The 24,148-nt window shown below is 35.7% G+C and overlaps 1 protein-coding gene across 2 annotated transcripts in view; it reads right to left on the bottom strand.

Moving 5' to 3' along the window:
- Positions 1-4,147: 4,147 nt before the first annotated feature.
- ek1 (eph-like kinase 1) overlaps positions 4,148-24,148 on the bottom strand; it is a 76,155-nt gene continuing 56,154 nt past the window's right edge. For both annotated transcript variants that reach the window (XM_073831049.1, XM_073831050.1), the window contains 9 exons: positions 21,799-21,866; positions 21,212-21,337; positions 20,899-21,084; positions 13,839-13,900; positions 12,098-12,307; positions 11,168-11,317; positions 7,248-7,441; positions 6,230-6,367; positions 4,148-4,499 (listed from right to left, as the gene is read on the bottom strand). In XM_073831049.1, coding sequence (XP_073687150.1) covers positions 4,397-4,499; positions 6,230-6,367; positions 7,248-7,441; positions 11,168-11,317; positions 12,098-12,307; positions 13,839-13,900; positions 20,899-21,084; positions 21,212-21,337; positions 21,799-21,866 — 1,237 coding nt within the window. In that variant the 3' untranslated portion in view covers positions 4,148-4,396. The remainder of the gene's footprint in view (positions 4,500-6,229; positions 6,368-7,247; positions 7,442-11,167; positions 11,318-12,097; positions 12,308-13,838; positions 13,901-20,898; positions 21,085-21,211; positions 21,338-21,798; positions 21,867-24,148) is intronic.

The raw sequence follows: 24,148 nt of genomic DNA, 5'->3' as shown, positions 1-24,148 counted from the left end.
ACCGGAAAGCCAAACCCCGACCGACCTGTCTAGGTTCACAGCACAGTAATGTATCACAGACATATCTCACGATTCCTTCTATCAACAAAGTGTGTAGAGAGAGTAAACATGAGATTGATTGCAGTACAGAGAGCGTCTTTGATTAAGATAGAGTTTTGTTATATCGCAAACTAAGATGAGGGACAGCTTTTAATATTTTTATGGGAGTTTGTAAATTAGATATTAATTTACTACAGCCGTTAAATAAACAAGAAGTTATTATTAGGTGACTTACATTACTGAGAATAACACTATACCCGATTTTGCTCAGTTTCATTTTCAAAATTTATTCTGGAATAAGTCACACCGCTGTGTTTAAATAAAGAGGCACAGTTCTCCAATCAAACACAGCGGTGTTTCGTTTATAAGTGAACGTGCATTTTTAAACTAATCTAGTGAAATGATTCAATTTCGCATTCATAAAGAGAGTCACTTGAATGAACGTGTTCAAACGAATCAAATGAACAATACGATTCAGTAATTAATTTCATTGTCTTGCCGCCACCTGCTGGCAGATCCTTTCAGTTATTGAAATCTTAAATACTCGTGTATTCCAAATTTTATTTAAAAAAAACCCCACTAATCTCAACATGATTTTATAGATTTGATTGCACTCATGGCACCTCTGAGCCTCATTTTCATGGACAAAACTATACAAATAAAGACAGAAATCTTGCTGATGATTATTACTTGCGGAACTATTGGCACTACCTCACAGGGGTTTCAGTTCAATGAAGCAAATTGACTTGACTGGAGAAGCCATATCTCAGTGGATTCACTCCACCAACTCTTATTTGTCAGCATTGAAGGGCCTGAGTTGGACCTTTTCAATGGCCAAAAGGTACAGTAGTTGAAAGATGGCCCTGAGAGTATCGCTCTAGAACAGAGACAATATTTGTGATCTTCTGATCAAGACCAGGAACATAATACCGTGATATTATACCGGCACCGTTCAAAAGATGAAAAATACCGTGATATTAATTTTAGGTCATATCGCCCACCCCTAATATAAACTCGTAATTGCGAGTTTTAAAGTCAGAATAATGGAATATAAACGTAATTTTGACAACAGTCTTTTTTTCTCTTAAAATTGGACTTTATAACTTGCAATTGCGAGTTTAAATCTCACAATTCTGAGAAAAGATTGCGAGAAAAAGTCAGAATTGCGAGATAAAAACTGGCATTTGCAAGAAATAAGAATTGTGAGTTTATATCTCAAATAAAGTCAAAATAGTGAGATATAAACTTACAATTCTTACTTTTTATTCAGAATTGAGAGTTAAGTTAGATTTGTGAGATAAACTGCAATTCTAAGAACATATTTTTTTTTTCTCAAAATTGGACTTTATAACTCGCAATTGTGAGTTTAAATCCCACTATTCTGAGAAAAAAGTTACAATTCCAAAAAAAGTCATAATTGCTACATATAAACTAGCATTTGCAAGAAAAAAAGTCAGAATCGCAAGTTTATATCTCACAATTCTGAGAAAAGTCAGATTTGCAATAAAAAGTCGGAATTGCGAGATAAAAACTGGCATTTGCAAGAAATAAGTCAGAATTGTGAGTTTATATCTCAAATAAAGTCAAAATAACGAGATATAAACTCACAATTCTTAATTTTTATTCAGAATTGAGTTATTAAGTGAGAATTGTGAGATAAACGCGCAATTCTAAGAACATAGTCTTTTTTCCCCTTAAAATTTGACTTTGTAACTCACTATTGTGAGTTTAAATCCCATTACTCTGAGAAAAAAAAAGTTACAATTGCAAGAAAAAAGTCACTATTACAAGATATAAACTAGCATTTGAGAGAAAAAAGTCAGAATTGTGAGTTTACATCTTGCAGTTCTGAGAAAAATCCGAATCGCAAGTTTATATCTCACAATTCTGAGAAGTCAGATTTGCAAGAAAAAGTCAGAATTGTGAGTTTATATCTCAAATAAAGTCAAAATAGTGAGATATAATATCTCAGAAAACGTCAGAATTGCAAGAAAAAGTCAGAATTGCGAGATATAATCTAGCATTTGTGAGAAATAAGTCAGAATTGCAAGTTTATATCTCACAAATCTGAGAAAAAAAGGCAGAATAGAGAGAAAAAAAGTCTGAACTGCAAGATATAAATAGCATTTGCTAGAAAAAAAGTCAGAATTGTGAGTTTATATCTTAATTCTGAGAAAAGTGAGAAATTGCGAGAAAAAAGTCAGAATTGAAAGATATATATTGCATTTGCTAGAAAAAAGTCAGAATTGTGAGTTATAACTCACAATTGTGAGTTTGTATCATGCAATTCTGAGAAAAAAAGTCAGAATTTCTGAGTCAGAACTGTGAGATAAAAAGTCGCAATAACCTTTTTTTTTTTTTTTTTTTAATTCACTGGCGGAAACAGGCTTCCATAGAAAACAGTTGTGCTGCTTAATATTTTTGTGGAAACAGTGACTTCTTCCTTTAATAAAAATGTCAAAACAGCAGTATTTTTCAGGAAAAAATAATATAACATATTAAATATCTTTATGGCCTTTGAGTAACACATCCCTGCTAAATAAAAGTATTAATTTCTTACCAAATAAATTTAGCTGATCTCAAACTGTTGAACAGTAGTGTAAATTGTGAAAGATATTACGTTTCAGAGAATATTTCAAATTTAGTCCTAAACTGTCTTAAAGTCTATTTTTACTGGAAAACAAGACAAAACATAGAGAGAAAGTGTTTTTGCACTGTATAAATGAAGGACTTTTGATGACAAAACATAAATAAGAACAATAAAACCAACAAGCATCGAACAGGAAGTGTATCCATAGAGGACAGAACTGAATTGGCAGTTCTGTCTGATCCACTGCCATCTTGAACCGTGTATCAGTGACAAACAACAATCCTGAGAATGCTTAGCTTTCCCCAACATCTTAAAGCTAAATTATCCATTACATTCTACAGCCACACAATCCTGGTCTGTCCAAAGCTAGAGTTGAAGGTTAAAATAAGAGTTACCACCTTGCCTTAATTTACAACTGACGAAAACCTTCAAAACACTAAGTCATTACTGTACAAATACAATAACCAACACTGTACAACGTCTCAAATTCTACCGCAATACAATCGTTTCTTCTTCAATCACACATTTCCAAGCGCAGAAAAGCACTGCCAAGAAACATGGGGCGAGAAACCAGAAATGGAGGATGAAGCTATTTTTAAAGCACCAGCATCGGTCGCGGACACCTTTTTACACGGGATTGTGAAAGTGGTGCATGAAATTGTATGCTAAAGCATTTAAGATCCTCCATTTTATCATATCTGAAGGTATCAAGCACTCAGTAACCATCAGACCTCAACGCTAAACGGGGTCCAACACAAACACAGGTTCAACAGTCCACCGAGTGCAGCTCCATCAACACCAGGATGATTTAGGAATAAAGTCTCCCTCATAAAATGCTCAACACATATCCTTCCTCCTTCCAAAAAAGACGGTCACGTTTGTGATGAAACGCATGTAATGAGGCGAAATACGCAAAGAAAAGCCACATCAAATGAAGCAGCTCCACATCGACGTGTTGAAAACGATGACCGAAAGTTGCTGCCAGTGTGAAGGAAAGTCAACATCTGCCCTCTTCATGACATTGTCACGCTGTCCAGTCTTTGTTTGCAAAGAAACAATTACTTTTCATTCCTTAAACGTCTCATGCTTCTCTGTCGCTGCACGTCGGATGTCAGAACTTGTCAAAAGTGACAAGCGTGGGCTCTCCGAACTCTAGGATGTCCACGGTGGAATTGACATATTCCGAAAAACACTGCTGAAGGCTTGACGGGAGCAGGCCGGAGTGGCATTCGGGGTCAAGGAGCGGCCCTTCTATGTGTGCGTATGTGTGAAAGAGAGATCAGTGCTTCATTGCTTTCTAAAGACGAGCTTCTAAACTATTTCCACATACAAAGACATCTCGCTGAAGGTTTCCTCATCCTCGCATTCACATTAAATGTCTTATTGAAGAAAGTCTTACTAGTATCGCTCGCAAAACAGTTAAAAGATTCACAAGACACAATCGGTGTTTCTTCTCAAGGTCTTTCTTCTGTACAATGAGTGAAGCGTGATGTTCACAGTGCTGTGATGTCACATGGTGTTGATTCTTGTCCTTACTTCTCTAGATATCCACTTTTTAGACATCCGCAGCGATCTACTGCCTTTCTGGATGCTGATCACAAAAGGGGAAGGTACCGGCCCGTTCTCCTGTAGGGCTGATGAACTTCAGTGCTGGTAGAGAGATTAAAACAGAGTCATTTTGCAGCAAGACGCTTCCATGTGGCAAGAACGCTCCCTATGTCCTCCTCAGGGGAAGCGGAACAGGTTCGAGGGCGTTGAGGTGAGGCGCTATACCTGAACCTGAGTCCCATGTTGTGTCTGAAGACACTGGATACTAGACAAGATCTTCTTCTGATGGCCTGCTAGTGCTACGCCCATCTTATCCAGTTCACTGTGAAAAAAGCGTAAGAAAATGCTTTAGCAAAGGGTGCTTGTTTACAATAGCATACCACTCATAGTCTTTTTACAATGTTCAGTTTGTTAACTATGTACAGTTGAGGTCAAAAGTTAGCATCTGCAAAATGTTATTTTAGCAAACTAGGAGGGATCATATAAAATGCATGTTATTGTTTATTTAGTACTGACCTGAATAATAAGTTGAATTTATAAAAATGACCCTGTTCAAAAGTTTACACAGACTTGATTCTGAAGACTGTTTTTACCTGAAAGATCCACAGCTGTGTTTTTATTCTTGTTTAGTGATAGCTGTTCATGAGTCCCTTGTTTGTCCTGAACAGTTAAACCACCAGGTGTTCAGAAAAATCTTTCAGGTCCCACAAATTTTTTAGTTTTCCAGCATTTCTGTGTATTTGAACCCTTTCCAACAGTGACTGTATAAGTTTGAGACCCATCTTTTCAAACTAAGGGACTCATATGCAACTATTACAGAAGGTTCAAACGCTCACTGATGCTTCAGAAAGAAGAACCATGCATTAAGACCCGGGGGTGAAAACTTTTGAACAGATAGGAGATGTGTACATTTTTCTTATTTTGCCTAAATATCTTTTTTTTATTTTTTAGTACTGCCCTTCAGAGGCTACAGAAGATAGTTACATGCTTCCCAGAAGACAAAATAAGTTACATTTTTCCTGATATTCAAATTAAAAAAGTTCTTAATGCATCATGTTTCCTTTTGGAGCATCAGTGAGCATTTAAACCTTCTGTAATAGTTGCATATGAGCCCCTCAGTTGTCCTCAGTGTGAAAAGATGGATCTAAAAATCATACAGTCATTGTTGGAAAGGGTTCAAATACACAAAAATGCTGGAAAACCAAAGAATTTGTGGGACCTGAAGAATTCTTCTAAAGAACGGCAGGCATTTGAGGTTAAAAAGTACATAAAGTTGGCCGACCGTTTCACTAGATAAGACCCTTATTCCTCGGCTGGGATCATTTAGAGCCATTTGAAGCTGCACTGAAACTGCATTTTTGAAGTTAAAACGCATGGGCACCATTGACGTCCACTATATCCTGAAATGTTTTCCTCAAAAAACAATTTCTTTACGACTGAAGAAAGATGTGATGAATCATAACAAATCCTATTTTTGTACTTTTTTGACACTTTTTACACAATATTTGAATAAAGTGTTAAAAGTTACATTTCTACACCAAACTAAATGAAAAATGGATAATATTTTAAGTTGATAACTCATAATGAGGTCAAGTGACAATGAAGCATACTACTACTACTACTATTGCCTGTGGAATATTGTGCTCCCATAATGCAATGAGAAATGCAAATGAAACCTCTTTGTGGACTAATTTTGATTATGAAAACGCAACACATTCATGTTTATTTTCGATAGGACAACTAGATTTCACTTGCTTAATAAAACATGCCAAGTAATGTCACATCATAATATTGTTTACATCATTTAGCACTGTATATTAAACATGGTTTTGCATACTTACTATACTATAAAAAAAATAGTAAGCAGTGTACACCATATTCAAGTATTCAACATGGTCTGGTATGTTTGGAATGCCATACTAACTTTATACAGTATGCAGTTTGTTAACTCTCAGTTTGACTCTTAGTATGCAGTAAGATAATATACCACTGAGAACACAGTCCACTGTCTCTAAAAAATTCAACACTAACATAAATGTAGGTTTTATTTACCTAGCGCTGACGTACAGAACTGAGTCCAGGGTGACGTAGCCGGCGCTGGAGAAGTGTTCTTTGTACTGACCCATTTTAATCAAGTCTAGCCAGTCTTCCACCGTGCTTGCCCCTGCCTCAGGTGTCACTGGATCCTCCCTATGGTTTCAGGAAGAAATGCAGTCAGAACAAAGTTTTTATATAACAATCTAACATCTAGCATGACATATGTCAGCATTGTCATGAAGAAAGCATTCTGCATTGGTCTTTGAGGATGTCAGATGTATGTATCCATTTGAGGTTGTGTTTTTGGTAAAATTCCCCTTGAATTTATGCTATTTTCTCAGTATACTATCAATGCAAGTGTTTCAATGATGTGAGCATTTACAAACACAGTTTTGTAAGAGGGCGTGTGTGTGTCAGCTTATCAAAAGCTTATCATTGCCTGGAGATGTTATGTTGTCCAGATCCAGAAGGGAGGCAGATTGCACCAAACCATGTCTCTGTCACTCTCTCCATCTCTGTTGCATAGCTTCCATTATAACACAATCCTGAGTTTGCTCATTTAGATTTAAACCCATTTTGTTTAATAGCAAGGGCACAAGGCAGAGTTTTCCCAGTGGTTTGTGGGAAAATTCAGTTTGCACATTCTGCTTTAATTGTGGCAAGCACTGGCTAAACAATCCAGCGCCCATCTGCCTCATATTTGGCAACCCTCAACATGCAGCAGAGGGATAGACAGGCAATCAGATATCAGCCAAGACCACCGCAAACCCCCCTCCTGATCGAGAAAAAACATGCACTGGAAGTATGAAGTTCGTACTGACGTACATCTGGCTTCAATCTAGATTAGCCGGATATCTGTTTCCTTTATTTAGATCTTATTGGATTACTGCAAAAAAACACCTCAGATTTTATCACACACCTGAGAAACATCATAACGCCCCTTCATGAGCTATATATTGCAAACCACCGCACACATCCCAGCGGATCGCCTCTATTGAATTCAGATCTAATCCACGGAGGGCATTTGGCTCACCAGACTGCAGTGTTGGCCAGCTGCTTCAGGCTGCTTGGGTTCCGGATCAGCCTGTCCAGGGTGTTGACAATCTGCCCGAATTTGGGCCGATCACTGCGGTTCTTTTCCCAGCAGTCTAACATGAGCTGGTGAAGCACCACCGGACAGTCCATTGGAGCTGGTAGCCTGTAGCCTTCATCTATAGCCTTTATCACCTGGGGGAGAAGAAGATTCCACATTAAAATCATACATTAGCAGTGTATACGCTTCATGAATACTGAGCAGATTTATTCTCTCGCTTAATGCATTTAGCTTTTGTGTGGGGTTAGATTAATTCATTTTTTTATCCATCTGTGACTGAAGTGAGAATGAGATTTTCCGTCTTTGTTAGCGCAAGAGGAGAGCTGTTTAATTTAGTCCCTTTTATGAAATGATACCGCCGTGAGGGAAAGAATAAACTAGCTTGATGCAAACATTCATATTATCTTAACTCTTGCCTGGAAGACTGTAACCGCCGAAACGCTCCATTGCCTGTTACCATGGCAAAGGAAGGAAGACAGATGGATTTTGTGGTTTACGCCTTGAATGGAACTTTCAAATTCCGCTCCCCCGACACTACAAAAGTGCATCCGCTAACAAGCATGCAAACGCTCCACTTTAACATGTCGAGTATACAGGCTTGAATCATTCCCAAATGTCTCAATCTCCTTCCCGAGCAGCCTCTTTCCAAATCCCAAGCAAAGATCTCTTCCCAAGGTGAAAATAAATAAATGAAAATGGTTTCTGGTGTGGAAAATCTGCCAAGAACCCACTGACACGGATTCAAATTTCTCTTTTAAAGCGGCCCGTGAATTGAAATCTGGAAATGTTCACCCTCCAGATGCATTTAATCTTTTTACCTTTGTAAGCCTGGGAGGTTTTTTTTAAAATTCCAGTCTCACTGAAGTGTTCTGGTCAGGTCTTTTATTACAAATCGATGGGGATTCGCAGGTTTAAAAAATAAAGTGGCCATTGGCAATGGTTAACAGTTGATACTGTTAACTAAAACTACAACTATTAAATGAAAATAAAGCCTAAATAAATAAAATATGAATATGTGACCCTGGACCACAAAACCATTCTTAAGTAGCACAGGTATATGTAGAAATAGGGTCAAAATGATCGATTTTTCTTTTAAGCCAAAAATCATTAGGTGAAGATATTTTCTGAATTTCCTACTCTAAATATATCAAAACTTTATTTTCGATTAGTAATATGCATTGCTAAGAACTTCATTTAGACAAATTTAAAGAAGATTTTCTCAATATTTAGATGTTTTTTCACCCTCAGATTCCAGATTTTCAAAAAAGTTGTATTACCATACCATACAAACCATACATCAATTAAAAGCTTATTTATTCAGCTTTTTTTTTTTTTTTAACTGTGCCTTATGACTGGTTTTGTGGCCCAGGGTCACATTTTAGACGAAAACCTCTAAAAAAAAAAAAAAAAAAAAAAAAAAAAAAAGGCAACTAACTGCAAGGAAATAGGCTAATAGTGTTGTCACGGTACCAAAATTTCAGTATTCGGTACCAATACCATTGAAAATCCACGGTTCTCGGTACCAATTTCGGTACCAATGCAAAACACAATAACATATTAATTGAGCAACACACAATTTTTTATTAATAAAGTTGAACAAAAATAAAATGTACAAAAAAAAAAAAAAAAAACAGTGCCATTCTTTATACTTACATAAAATTTTGTTACATTTTTTTCCACAGGTTAAAAAAGTATTTCAAGGACTGTAAACATTTTAGTAATTAAATAACATCTAAATAAATTACAGGAATAAAAAATGTAAACAAGTTTCACCCAAAAGTTTTTGTCATATTTCTGCTTCTGCTGAAAAACATCTGTACTGTTGTCTGTTTTGGAGTTCACTGGGGTCTTTCATGATTTTCCTCAATCTGCAGCTGTAAAAAGACAATATAATATACTTAAGTAAAGCAGTGGGCTAAGTCTGACCAGATGCGACATTAGATCATTGACACCAGCAAAAATATATGAATTTTCAGTAAATAACAAACCTCAGCTGTTATAATAAATTTAGATAAGATTACATATATTAAGACAAGTGTCTATCACAGATGAAAACAGCAGTATTAAAAACACTTTACAATTTTCATTTATTAGATAACATTGCCTAACAATAAACAGTAGTTACATGGCAATTATTCTTCGTGAGGTTAGGCTAATTTCAACATTTACTAATGCATAAAATCATGTTAATCTGTTAAACATGAACAAACATGAATTAATGTTGTAAAAATATATTGTTCACTTACTCTAAGTTTATATTAGATGATGCATGAATTTGATCTTATTGTAAAGTATTACCAAACTAAACGGGATAAAACGTGTTTTATTTCATTGTACTTTTATTTAATCCAAACTGCATTCATATTTATTATTAAAAAGCTTTTGAAACCTGCTAGAGTTATCCAGCCAAGAATAAGTCTAGAACGTTTTCTGACAGACTGATATTAAGGACATAAACATTGTTAACGACACATTTGTACATTCTCTAACACATATATTTTGGATACACATGTCATTTGTGTAAAAAATAGTAAATACATCATGTCCTTTTTTTTTACTCTAACAAATGTTATAGGAGCGTTGTTTCAAATTCATTAAGGCCAGCATTTTAGCATTAGCCGTGCTTATGCTAACGATTCACTACACAAACGGTGATGTTTATTTCAGTCTGACATTCAAATTAAAATATGCAGTAATGTTCGTGACAGAAGCTCTAAATATGAAATTAAAATGAAACCTACCTTGCTTGAACTCTTTCATTTGATCGCGGAGTCGGTCTTTGAGGTGTTTTGTCCTTTCGAGAGAGAACCTAGACGACATCTTTGCAAATAGTTTTTTGATGATCTATGATGTTCGCTTTGTTCAGCCGCAAATCCAAAATATTTGGAGTAAAAGTCTGGCTCTTGTTTGTCAACAAGTGGATTCAGAGCCGCGGCATCAGCAGCACCACAGGTGCTTTAATGAAGAGAGCGCAACTGTGCAGTGCGTGAGAGCGCACCTTTTGTATAGCGTATCAAGAACCGGGTTGACCGGATAGTCGGTACCACCGGTACTTAAGAAAACCAGGTACCGTAACGTTAAATTTTTTTTAGTACCGACTTGGTACCGAAGTACCGGGACTTTTGACAACACTATAGGCTAATACTATCCAATGCCCATTTTCCACAAGTTGGTATGATTCTTTAGGGTCTTTGTGAAATGTCTGCAACATACTTTGGTTAAAATTCCTCAATGGCGTAAAACAACACCCTTTTTACCTCATCAAAAACAGCTCTATTCACGTCGACCCATTTTGGTGCATGTCTCTTTAAATCCTAATGAGCTATACTCACCCCACCCCTTTCTTCCATTTTTTTTGTGTATATATTGTCGCATTACCATCAAAACAAAACCAATCCACTGCGTTCTCAGTGACTCGGGGAGAAAATGAAGACTATTAAGTTCACTTTTACATCCAGATACAAAACACTTGCATTGCTTACAAGACGTCGCTACAGCTGCTTCGTCAGCGGCCGTGGGTGGGGCTTGAGCAATATGACATCATACCGCCCAGAAAATCAAAACGGCTTGACAATTTAGATTGTTTCGAGTTTTGGGGGATTAAAAACAAAGGATTGAATGGATTTTTATCATTGTAGGGTGGTTGTGTCCACTGCTAAGACACATTTTTATACAAACACAATTTTGCATTTGATGTCCCCTTAAAAAATGAACAAACACTAAAACTCAAAGTAAAACTCAAATAGCACTAATGGTTACACATTACAAAATAAATTTTTTAAACTTACAAATCTTTCTATTTACTGTGAGATCTTGGTGTAGTGCAACTGTGGTAACATTTAAATTCTGAATTTACTCACGTCCTGATTGGACATTTCCCAGTATGGTCGTTCCCCATAGGATATCACCTCCCACATGACAATGCCGTAACTCCACACGTCACTGGCTGATGTGAATTTCCTGTAGGTGATTGCTTCAGGGGCCGTCCATCGAATTGGAATCTTACCCCCCTGAAAAAGAGCGCAAAATATGTAGTTAGCCAAGTAGCATCACTACAAATAACAAAGCGATTTTATAGGTGATCACCAGTAAAATGCTAGCACTGCAGGGTACTGTCATGAACGGAGTCTAAAACTGACACGGAAGAGAAGAAATTGTTAAATAAAGTTTTTTTTTGTTTTCTTTGCGCACAAAAAGTACTTTCGTAGCTTTATGAAGTTACAGAGTTACTGTATTTTAACAATGTCCTTACTACCTTTCTAGGCCTTGAACATGTCAGTTGCATTGTTGTCTATGCAGGGTCAAAAAGCTGTTGGATTTCATTAAAAACATCACGAAGGTGTCAGAATTTTCATTTTTGGGTGAACTATCTCTTCGCATGGCAGTTGAGGGAAAGTAAGTCCTTCTTTCAAAAAAAAGCCTTTGCTTTGTATTTTTGCTCTAAAATGCTTTATTTTTCATTTTTTAATACTCATCCTCTAGCAAAACTTTTCAGAAATGCATTCTCAGGCAGGGAAAGGCATACACCCACACTGAGTAGATGTTTAGCCATCTATCAGTCTGGATAGCTGTTGTGACAGTCCTGTGTGACCTCATTTCCAGACTACAGGTCAGCAAGAATATATCTCGCTGTGTCTGATTTTTTTCCCTGCACAATCAAATCATATTTCTTTCATTTAAACAGAAACCTGAACCAGTTTAACATACCGCAACAAAACTGTTGCATAGTAAATCTAGTTAAAATGAGACTGGAGAGAGTAAACATCCAGAGCAGAAGCATGATCTCTCACCCGTGTAGTGTACGCCGCCTCGGGATCGTCCTCTAACACGCGCGACAGCCCGAAGTCAGACACTTTACACACCAGGTTCCCGTTCACCAGAATGTTCCTTGCTGCCAAATCCCGGTGCACGTAGTTCATCTCTGAGAGGTACTGCATCCCCGCAGCTATCCCACGCATCATTCCCACCAGCTGGATCACGGTAAACTGCCCATCATGTTTCTGCACAAAATGAAGAGTTCTCATGTCAAATTCTCATCCCTGTGGCCTTATTTCCTGCCGCGTTCAACCTCTGTGGATCCTGGCACAGTCGGTCATGTTTGAATGTGTCTCATGAGTAATTCATAATTCATTGGCTTCCTAATTAATAGTGTTGCTCACATGTTACAGGGCACGAGCTATTAACTGCAATCACTGTATAATCATTTAAGCTTTATGCAAGCAATGGGAAGTAACCAACTAACCAAATTATGATGTTTCATTACACCCTCTGGCAAGAAATCGTAATGTTTTGATTGTTAACTATGGTTGCATGGTAATCCTGGAGTAATAATGGAATAGTGGTTTGTTAGTGCAGGGGTTTTCAATTAATACTAATCTGACATATTATGTATGTATATATTTTTATACACACACACACAGTACACTGCTGTTCAAAAGTTTGGGATCAGTAAGACTTGTAATGTTTTTTAAAGAAGTCTCTTATGCTCATCAAGGCTGCATTTATTTGATCAAAAATACAGAAAAAAAAATTACAATTTTAAAAAATACAATATGAAAATAGTTTCTGTTTTTAATATACTTTTAAATATAATTTATTCCTGTGATGCAAAGCTGAATTTTTATCAGCTATTATAATCATTCTAATATGCTGATTTATTATCAATGTCGAAAACCAAATATTATGCCAAATATTGTTATTATTTTTTTATATAAAGTTCAAAAGAACAGCATTTATAGAAAATATAAATATTTTCTAACAATGCACTGTAATAGTGTAATAGAAATGATATATTTTCAGGATAATATTTCAATATTTTGCTTTGACTTTATTGTAATGATAACGAAAAAACAAAAACAAACAAACAATAACTTTAGAAATAATATTTTCATAATACCACTTCCCATTTTCTCACACAGTATGAATACCAACTCTAAATTCACTTGGGAACACTATTTCATATTGCAAGTTGCATTTAATTAAAAATATTTCTCTTTGAGTTCACACATCTAATTTTAGTCTTACAGTGGGAAGTAGACACTGCCAATATAACAAAGTAAATATTTCAGGATACTATTTCAATTATAAAAAGTATAATGATTACATAAACAATCATTTTAGAAATAATAATAATACAACTTTTCATATTTTTTTTTTTCATGTTTCATTTTCAGTACAAAAGGAATTGTATTCCCACTATACTATACTATAAGTATTTGGCATTAAAAAACTAGACCAGCTAGTCAACCAGCATTATCAGAAAGCCCATGCTGTTCAACTATCTCCACCAGATAAGATTTGTAGTGAACATAATGATCCAAACCAGCATAAACCATGGTGGTCTGAGCTGAGAAGCTAAACGCAAGCTGAGCGACACAAAGAAAAGCCAGGCACAGAGAGGTGTGAACACGCGAGTTGTCGAGCCCAATCTGGAAGAGCCGGACGACTGCTTTGTGTTCCTGTGATATTTCACAGCATTTCCTTTGGTGCAAATTGGCCTCCATCATCCGCAGCAAAATAGAGCACGCTCACCTTCAAAAAACTGTCCAGAGATCCATTTTCCATGTACTCTGTCACTATCATCACAGGCTTACCTAAGGGACGAGAGAAATAGGAGACAAAACGGGAAGTGTGAAATATTGCAAAAAACAGAGAGAGAGAGAAAGAGAGAAAGACGTTTAATTTTTTTCACAGGCGAATAAGAAAAGACACAGTAGAGAGGCAGGAAGAGGCAGGCGCTTTTGTGTCCTATATTTAATTCATTTCCAAGTTGACAGAGAAAAACATGCAGATAAAGAGAGCGGACACCTCCCCCACTCCTCGCGACTTCACAGCCCCTCGTTCCTCCTTTGGTTCGCTTCTACCTGCTGCCTGTTACTCATAGTGACAGCCCCTAATCAAAGCTCTCAATAACAGTCAGGCTGATAATTAGAGCGAGCTGTCCACTGAGAATATCTTTGTCCAGAAATACCTAAAATGGTAATGAGTTCCTTTAGGAGGGAGGATGATGAAGGGGGGGAGACAAGTGAGGGGGGAGGATTTTAGGGGGTGTGCTGATTAATTGCCCTGGGGGTGGTGGTGGGGGGGTGTTGAAGATGAAGGGGTGTAAAGATCCGCTAATGGGAAAAGTGTTCACCTCGTCGCTATGTTGCAGACACAGCTGCGAGAGGCTCATATGGGGAGATTTTGCACCTGCGTTGCTGAAAGTGATTAAAAATTCCCCCTTGATTCCACCCAAATAACACGCTGTCAGTCAGAGAGACCCCCCTTCTCACCTCGCATGTGACAGGGAAGAGAACATGCTAATCCGTCTTGATTATCAGAGATGTTTGATGGATGTAACGTAAGGTGGAAACTTTCACCTCGGGGCACCAGACGCACATCAGCATGAGATGACGTTTAACCCGGGAGGCGCTCAGCATTTCTGTTAGCAGGCCTTTATTTTGTGTCTAGGCTTACAGGTTAAGGTTTGAATGCTGCGAGGTGATTCTTAAGGTGTCACTATTTTGCCACTGAGGTAACAACTTAACCGTGGTTCTCTCCAGTTTTCTTTTTTTTTTTTTAATAAAATAAAATAATTCAGGCTTATCCAGTTAATATTGGACGCATCTGATGAAATGACAGCAACTTATCATGCAAAAAAAAAAAAAAAAAAAAAATAATAATAATAATAATAATAAAATAAAAAATTCAGGCTTGCCCAGTTAATATTGGAAGCATCTGATGAAATGACAGCAATTTATCATGCAAAAATAAAATAAAATTAAATTAAATTCAAATAAAATAAGGCTTGTCTAGTTAATATTGGAGGCATTTGATGAAATGACAAAATAAAAAAAAGTTTTTAATCCATTTGATTAGTGAGATTAGGGCTGGGCGATTTGGCCTAAAATCAAAATCTCGATTAATTGCATTTTAACCCGATTACGATTAATGAACGATTATTTTATTAATTAATAAAATTATATTTAATTATATTTAAATAATATTTATTTTTTTGCCCTCATAGTTCACTGACAAGTTTTGTACAGTAAATATGCTCACAGATTACAAGTGAGAGATTTTTGAATGAAGGGTGCACACACTATCTACTATCTATGATTATTTATTGAACATCAGTGTTGAACAACTGAAATTAAAGAAGCACATTGCGTAAAACGAAAAGTCACATTTTTCTTAAATTAGTGAAAATAAATAACTTGCACTTTTGGAAACAAAATAAATTATTTATAAAATAATAATAAATATTAAAAGTAGAAAATAAGCAGTATCTCTTCTAAATAAAATTACTATTGTATATCCTGTAAATACTTTTTACTGTATAAATACTGCTTAAGCTCTCCATCGACATGTCGGAGGAATAATGTAACGTAACGGAGCGGGGTCACCTGACTCCACACGCGGTAATGTTTTTAAAGGGAAAGTAATTGAAATAACTGACCTGGAAAAATTTGATCGATTATAGGTTCTGAATGTCGATTTCGATTACTTTTCGATTAATCGCCCTAAGTGAGATCAAATGGGTTTTTTTTTCATTTATTTAATATATTATGTGATTTATTATTGTTATTATTATTATTATTATTATTATCATTATTATTATTGTTATTATTATTATTATTATTATAAAACAACTTAACAATGGTTATAAAATAAAATAAAAATCAAACTGGCCTAACTAACTAACATTTTTTATTACTTTTTTCATTCATCTAATGTTTTTTTAATATATGTAATTTATTATTATCATTATTATTATTGTTAAATATATTTTATAATATTTTTTATAATAAAATAAAATAAAATAAAAAAATAAAAATAAAAATTCTGTTTTATTATTTGATTAGTGAGGTTGTTTTTTTTATTTAATATATGTAATTTTTTATTATTATAATTAGTATTAAACACATTAACCACAGTTCCATCCATGGGGAGCAATATTATTATTTCATAAATTAAAATTAAAATAAAAAACATACTGGTCTAACTAACTAACTAACATTTCCCCCCATTTTATTATTTGATTAGCAAGGCCAATTTTTTTTCTTTCTTTAATTTAATATATTATATGTAATTTATTATTATTATTATTATTAGGCAACTTAACCTCAGTTTACTCCATTGGGAACAATATTGTTATTATTAATAAAATAAAATAAAACAAAACAAAACAAAACAAAACAAAACAAAACAAAACAAAACAAAACAAAACAAAAAACAAAACAAAACAAAACAAAACAAGGCTGGCCTAACTAACTAACTAATTAATATATTATTAATATATATTACTTAATATATTGTCAATATTTAATCAATTTAATTTATTATGATGATGATTATTAAACCTAATAGCTCCATAGTTCAATTCACAGAAAATAAATTCAGCCTGGTCCAGTTAACATTGCATGCACGGTCTAAAGAAAACTAAATAAAAAAATACATAAAAAAATAATAATAAAAATAAAATAAAGTATTCCATTAGACTATTTGATTAGTGAGGCAAAAGTGATGTTTTTACCATATTTAGAATGAAAAAGTTTCTTGAAGAAAATTAATTCAGTATGGTCCAGTTAACAATCGTGCATTTTCTAAAAACAAACAAATAAATGAACAATTTCTGCTTTAGATTTTTTTGGTTATTTTTTCATATATAGATAAAGATATAGACATAGATATTGTAGATGTAGATAAGATAGATAGATAAATAAGATAGATAAGGTTAAATGTTGCATCAAAGCACCACTTCTACCACCATATAAATACAGCCGGACATCAGTGGCCATTGCCTTTTGCACATCTCTCGCTGCAATACATGAAATAAAAGAAAATGTGAGCCGAAGACCTTGAGGACAAAGATAACAAGACATCTGTCAATTTTTTCTGGAGATTTGCAAGTGAGGCTACAAGCAAAGAGTCAATGGTTTCATTATGGTTTTGTAATCTCTGCTTCAGCAAAGCACAAAGAAATAGAAACCCAATTGAACCCAATAAAACCCCATTCAGCCCTAACAAGCTATTTATAGCTCAAAGCCCTAAGATGTAGCCAGTTGTGGCTTCAGACGAATGGGGGTTGCACTGTATGTCCTAGCTGTCACTGTAAGTAAATCACAAATGTATCGGTCACACCCTTTAGTATCGAAGCCACACGACAAGCGTGGCGAAGGATATCTGAAAGGATCGCACAACATGGGACAGATTATTTTGACAGTGAGCTAGCCATAACGTAGCCTCCTTACCTCAACCTACAAACCTTTGGCCACCTGAACTGAGCACATTTAAACATGAACCACAACATCTTCTTGACATGGCTGTTGTTCAGATCAAACCAATGTGCATTTCCGTACCCTAGCCATTGAGCTAGAGTATGGCTGATGGTTCTACTGATACTGTAGGTACGTTAATGAAATTACCTAGCTAGTTATCCATGCATGCATATTTAAGAGTGATTGATGCTGCAGTTTTAGGAGCGATTCACACACACACACACACACACACACACACACATACACTTAAATGTCCATTGCGTCCCGTGGTGAGCCGATCTACTCTAAATGCCTAACCACTGTGGAAAGGCTGTAATTATGGTCATTATCACAGGAGCAAGGAATCCGTACATGAATTTAAGGGTATCTGAAAAAGGTGATTTTCATTAAATGACCTGCAAATTCAGTATGTACTCTGCACATCATCTGTAATCAAATGCTTTAGGGGCATTTGAATAAATGGCAGCATTTTTCATGCAATATAAGAGGAATGCTTAAACTAAACTAAAATAAAATAAAATAAAATAAAAATTGAGACTGGCCCAGTTAATATGCATGCATTTTAAACTTAACTAAAATAAACTAAGGCTGGCCCAGTTAATATGCATGCATTAAAATAAAAGAAAAAAATAATGCATTAAAATAAAAGAAAATGGCCCATTTAATATGTATGCATTTCTTTATATAAAATAAAATGAAATAAACAAATAAATACATAAATAAATAAAATGGACCATGTAATATGCATGCATTATAATAAAATAAAATAAAATAAAATAAAAATAAAAATAAAATGGCCCATTTAATATGCATGCATTATAATAAAATAAAATAAAATAAAATAAAATAAAATAAAATAAAATAAAATAAAATAAAATAAAATAAAATAAAATAAAATAAAATAAAATAAAATAAAATAAAATAAAATAAAATAAAATAAAATATCCAGAGGAAACCATTTGGGGGAAAACAATACACTACAAGAAATGTAACTCCAGTATGACCTCTGCTTTGGAGGCATTTGATGAAATGATGGCAATTTCATGCAAATACAAAATAAAATGTAAAAATAAAATAAAATAAAATAAAACAATTCAGGCTTGTCCAGTTAATATGTGTGCATTTAAACTATTTCTGAAAAAAAAAAAGACCTGCAGTATGTACTCTGTACATCATCTGTAATCACATGCTTTGGAGGCATTTGATGAAATGACAGCAATTTGTCATGAAATTTCAGAGGATAGAGAAATGTTCTGGGTTCAAAACAAGTTAAACTCTAACTTAAAAGCACACATTACTCCGAACAAAGCAATACATCCTCTTATCCATTGTTCCCGCTGTTGACGGCACAAAGAAAAACTTTTCTTGAGGACTCAGCTGGAATGAACCTGAAAATACATTCGTGGATGGCGAACGTTATCAGATAGCAGACTTGAGTCCGCTAATCTGATGGTTAGATGCACAATGGCTTTATAATAGAGACGATGACAGCTCTGTGTTTTTGTAAAGATGGGGAATAAAGAACTGAATGGGGCATTAAGGTCTATTCTGATTCCTTTCTCTGAGCTGCCGACATATTTGCATTACAAAAAGCTCAATCACGCTCTAATTTTTTCCGTCTGAGATGGTAATGATAGAGCGCCTCTCCGAAAGCTGTGTTACGTGACAGATGCTTTTCATATTACGCTGCAAAACTCTTTGTCATTTTCGCCGGTCGCTCCATCAGGCAGTATAAACACTCTTCAGCCTCTTTAATGCATCTCCGCTCGGCTCCATCAGTGCTGTGATTAGTCTGCGCTTATGAGGAGGGGGCTGGATTGACAGCTGCTTCTGTAATGCAGTGCGAGGGGTCGCTGACCTCTCCTATCCCCAGCCCTGCACCATCAGGCTGATCTGTGACCTGTGAAATTACTCCGGTTATCATATCTCACGCAATCAGCGGAGGACGAGGACACATTCGCAAACCGACACTCATGCACACGTGTGTTATATTATTTGCCAAAAGAAGCAATGTGGAAGATATGTAATCTGATAGTTGAGCCTCATTAAGCATCATACGCAAACAATTATATTCAATTATGTTTACATGTGTGCAGAAGGTACATTCACAAATAATTTCAATTTTGTTCTTATTGTTTATTAATCAGGATTACTATTAGTTAGGAAGTGTGTGGCATATGGTTATTAATTAGCATAAAACACACCTATATATATATATTATATATATATATATATATTATATATATATATATAAACCTACTTTTTTCTCATTTCTATGTAAAATAATGGCAATTGTTTTTGTCATAAGCCATAATGAGAGCCACAGGAAGTCTGTGTACCTTTGGACAATCCAAGCCTATAATAATGAAAGCCTTCCACTGACATATTTGTTGAATCAAGACTTTCATAACCTCATAATTATGTTGTAGCAGCACAGAATTAAAAAGGAGAAAATTACTGTACTTCTACTTAATAAGCAAGGAAAAGCTGCACCGCCAACATTAATATTAACTATTTGAACCGAATCAAACTAAAGGCCACCATTAGCATTTTGCACGAGTAAGAGGAACCGGGAGGAAATGTCGAGAGGATTAATGTTAATAATTCTGACACTGAATATTCATGATCCCTCCCAAAACTCACATCCAATTACATGTTTGTATTATCGATATTCATGCAGCTGGCATGAATATGCATGGTCCTTTTGTTACAGAGCCTGTCAGTCTAATCCAGAGAGGCATGAAGGAGGAGAAAAATCATGAAGAGAGATCAGCAGAGGAAATTACCACTCAATAGTGACCAAAACACCTGTTGCAAGGTGCGAACAATAGAAGTCTTGAATCCTTGAAATAAGTTGGTTGAGTGGCGCTATTCTAATCACGGCCAATATTAGCATTCTCATTATCAGCAAGCAACAAGCGTCAATTTCAGATTCTCAGGAGCAAGCAATCAGAGGTAATACAGATCTAATATGCCTTTATGGAACAAAACAGTGGCTTCTTCAATCTATTTTTCCCTCCGCTAACTCTCGCCATGATGATTTCTTATCTATGACCTTTCCGAAGACATTATCTTACTAGCTAGAATGATAATTCAAAGCGATAAAAGTAATTCAAAGGCATATTGTCAGAGCACATTTGTATTCCAAAGTAGAAGTAGGGCAGAAAATCACTGATATAAATATTGTCATACGAATGAATATTCATGAACTGCGCTATTTTGTTATTGTTGAAGATAAGATTGTAAGGTCAATTATCTCAGTGTGGAAAACACAGGGGGTACAAACTATTTCCAGCAAATGCAAATGCGTTTCGAGTGTAAATGCTCACATCTGGTGACGACTCCCTCCAGTCGGATGATATTGGGATGGTCGAATTGCCCCATGATGCTGGCCTCGCTCAGAAAGTCACGTCTCTGCTGCTCCGAATATCCGGCTTTCAGACTCTTGATGGCCACCTGGATCTCCCTCTTACTGGGCAGCCTCAGACGGCCACTGCAAACCTCTCCAAACTCACCTGGCAGTCAAACAAGAGCTTGTCAACTAATTGAATCCTGTCTTTCATTTCATTACAATCCCCTGGTGAGCTATTCAGGTGGTTTATACAAGTAGGGCATGTTCATGAGTCATTCAGTTGGACTTACCGGCCCCAATAACTCTCTCAATCCGTATGTTGGAAACTTCGATCTCTTTGGCGAAGTCTCGCACCGCCTGGTTGGGGTCCTCGTAAGTGTGCGGGTGAATGTAAGTGCGGGTTTCGGGAAGTTTGACTGCAACGCAAGAACATAGAAGTGAGGATAACGGTCGGGTTGTTTTACAGTCACTTTAGTTACCTAGACTGAACCATCCATTTTCCTAAAAGGAGGGGAGTGCCGCATTTTCAACCTCATTAAACATTGTCTTTGGCAGGCAGGAAAAGTGTCATTAGAGAAAACACACATTAGGCAACTAGAGCGATCAGAGACATCATTTATCAGCAGATGCATCAGAGGCTCTGTTCGCTAACCGACAATTTGCTGGAAAAACATGCATTTTCTTTATTCATCCAGCCAGCCAGACCGAATTACGTTCGCTGTCTGACTGGCCAGAGAAATTACAATCCTGATTTGACGATATTTCTCAAACTACGTTCTTTGAACGCACTACATTAGACATCTTAAAAAGTTTTCCCTGATATTACTCTTAAAAGATTTGAGTTATTTTCAAAGAGCCAAAAACCTGTGTGCATTACCTCGTCCATGCTGAAACTGCATTTTCTCCTCCTCAGGGTCTTGCTTTGCTTTAATATATCCACAGCGCCTGAAACAATAGAATAAGCACAATTAAAACACAACGACACACATGCATTTCCCCCCACACTTAAATCAATCAACCGATCCCCCAAGACTAAGAAATGTTGATGATTGTAGAATCAAATCTACAGTGGCCTGGTCCAGTCACATATATCATTTCCTTACAATGTAGTTTAACCATAACGTGTCTTCAGAGTACAGTTTTCCCACCTAGCAAAGGATTTCACTCCTTTAATCTGCTTTTTAGCATTGGAAAATTCAATCCTGTCACCTCTGACTTTATCATTAACTACATCATTCCTCTCACAGTGGGATCATGAATAAGGAAATGCCCTAGATAATGAATATTCCAATACACTGGGGAGGAAAGGTGGCCAACGTAGGGCTGATAATTATGTTCATTATTCATTTAATCCTCTTAGTGACACAGGCTCGCACATTGCCTTTTCCTGTCATGTCTTTAACAAGAACGTATTGCCCAAAATGTCCCAGGCTGACTGGCCGTTGTAATTATACAGCAGGTTGAAATGTGGAGAATGGCTGCAGAATGTCTACAGACTGGCATGTTTGATGGGGGCCAGGTGGGAAAAGCCATTCGAAATGGGTTTCTAGAGGACATTGGCTCGATAATATGGGTGAATATCCACTTATGAATAGAAAAGCAGGTTGGGGTCTCTACTGTGCTATAGCAGATGACAAAAGGCAAGGCATTTCCTTTAACTGCAGGTAAAGAAAGCTAAGAGGTCCACGGTGGACAGACAGTGTTATGAGTTGAAAGCCTTTGGGGGAATTCACACAGGACTTGTTTTTGCATCCAAAACCAGCTTGAGTGCAAGGGAATGGAACGGATTGCAGGGGTCATGAGGTACATATTTTAAAAAGTTAATGCTTTAGAAGTTTTTAAACTGACATAAAAATGCAATGAAACACAGATGACCAAAATGAAAACTGTAATACCCCTTTAAAAAGCCTATAAGAGTGCCATTCAGAACTGAATTAATATGCTCTTATTTCGAATTTTAAAAAGCTGATATATAGAACCGTATCTAGAATGATAGAACGATAGTACAGCAGATAAAAGAACAATAGAACGATAGAATATAAAATGGCAGAACGATAGATAGAATGACAGAATAACAGAATTATACAATGACAGATAGAACAATAGATAAAACAGACAGCGTGACAGAATGATAGAGTGACACAGAAGGATTGAGCAACGGATACAACAGAATGATATAGATTCATTGAGCGATAGAACAATGGAATTACAGATAGAACAACAGATAGACATCACAACAGAATGACAGAATGATAGATTGAACAACAGAATGTTAGAACAACAAAACGATAGATTGACAGAGAGAACTATATCTAGATTGACTAGATGTACTGAGTGATAGAATCGATAGAACTATAGAACGAAAGAATGAAGGACAGAATGACAGATATAATGACAGACAGAACAACAGAGCGACGAATAGAACGATAGAGTGACATAGAACAACAGAACATCTAAACTGCTAGAATGATATCTAGATTGACAGCACAATTTCTAGAACGATTCTATACATCTCAAGTGAAAAAAATAGGTAAAACAACAGACAGAATGACAGAGAATGATAGTGTGACAAAAGAGAGCAACAGATAAGATACCTTGATCGATAGAACAATATCTAGACTGATAGAACAGAATGATAAATTTACAGATAGAATGACAGACAGAATGTTAGAACAAAACAATAGAATGACAGATAGAAGCATAGAGCGACAGACAAAATTATACCTAAATCGATCTAGATTGTCAACAATGATAAATGTATTGATAGAATCGATAGAACGATAGAATGACCGAATAAAAGGTACAAAGATATAATGACAGAATAAAGTGACAAATAAAAAACAGAGCGACAGATAGAACAATAGAACATTTAAATTGATAGAATGGTACCTAGATTGACAGAACGATATCCAGAACAATAGATATATCAAGTGATAGAACAATAAATAAAACAACAGACAACATGGAGAATCAGAGAATGATAGAGTGACACATTGAAGGATAGAGTGACAGACCGATAACTAGATTGACAGAACAATATCTAAAACTATAGATATTTTGAACGACCGAAATATAGATTGATAGAATGACAAACAGAACAGAAAAGAATGCTAAAATGACAGAACGACAGATAGAGCGACAGATATGTTAGCATAAAACAATAGAACAGCAGATATAAGGATAGAGCGACAGACAGAATGACATCTAGATTGATAGATATTGATAGA

The sequence above is a fragment of the Garra rufa genome, chromosome 24, assembly GCF_049309525.1.
Source record: "Garra rufa chromosome 24, GarRuf1.0, whole genome shotgun sequence".
In the NCBI taxonomy this organism is placed as follows: domain Eukaryota; kingdom Metazoa; phylum Chordata; class Actinopteri; order Cypriniformes; family Cyprinidae; genus Garra; species Garra rufa.
The sequence above is the reverse complement of the archived record's forward strand: the minus strand, read 5'-3'. Positions and strand labels throughout refer to the sequence as shown.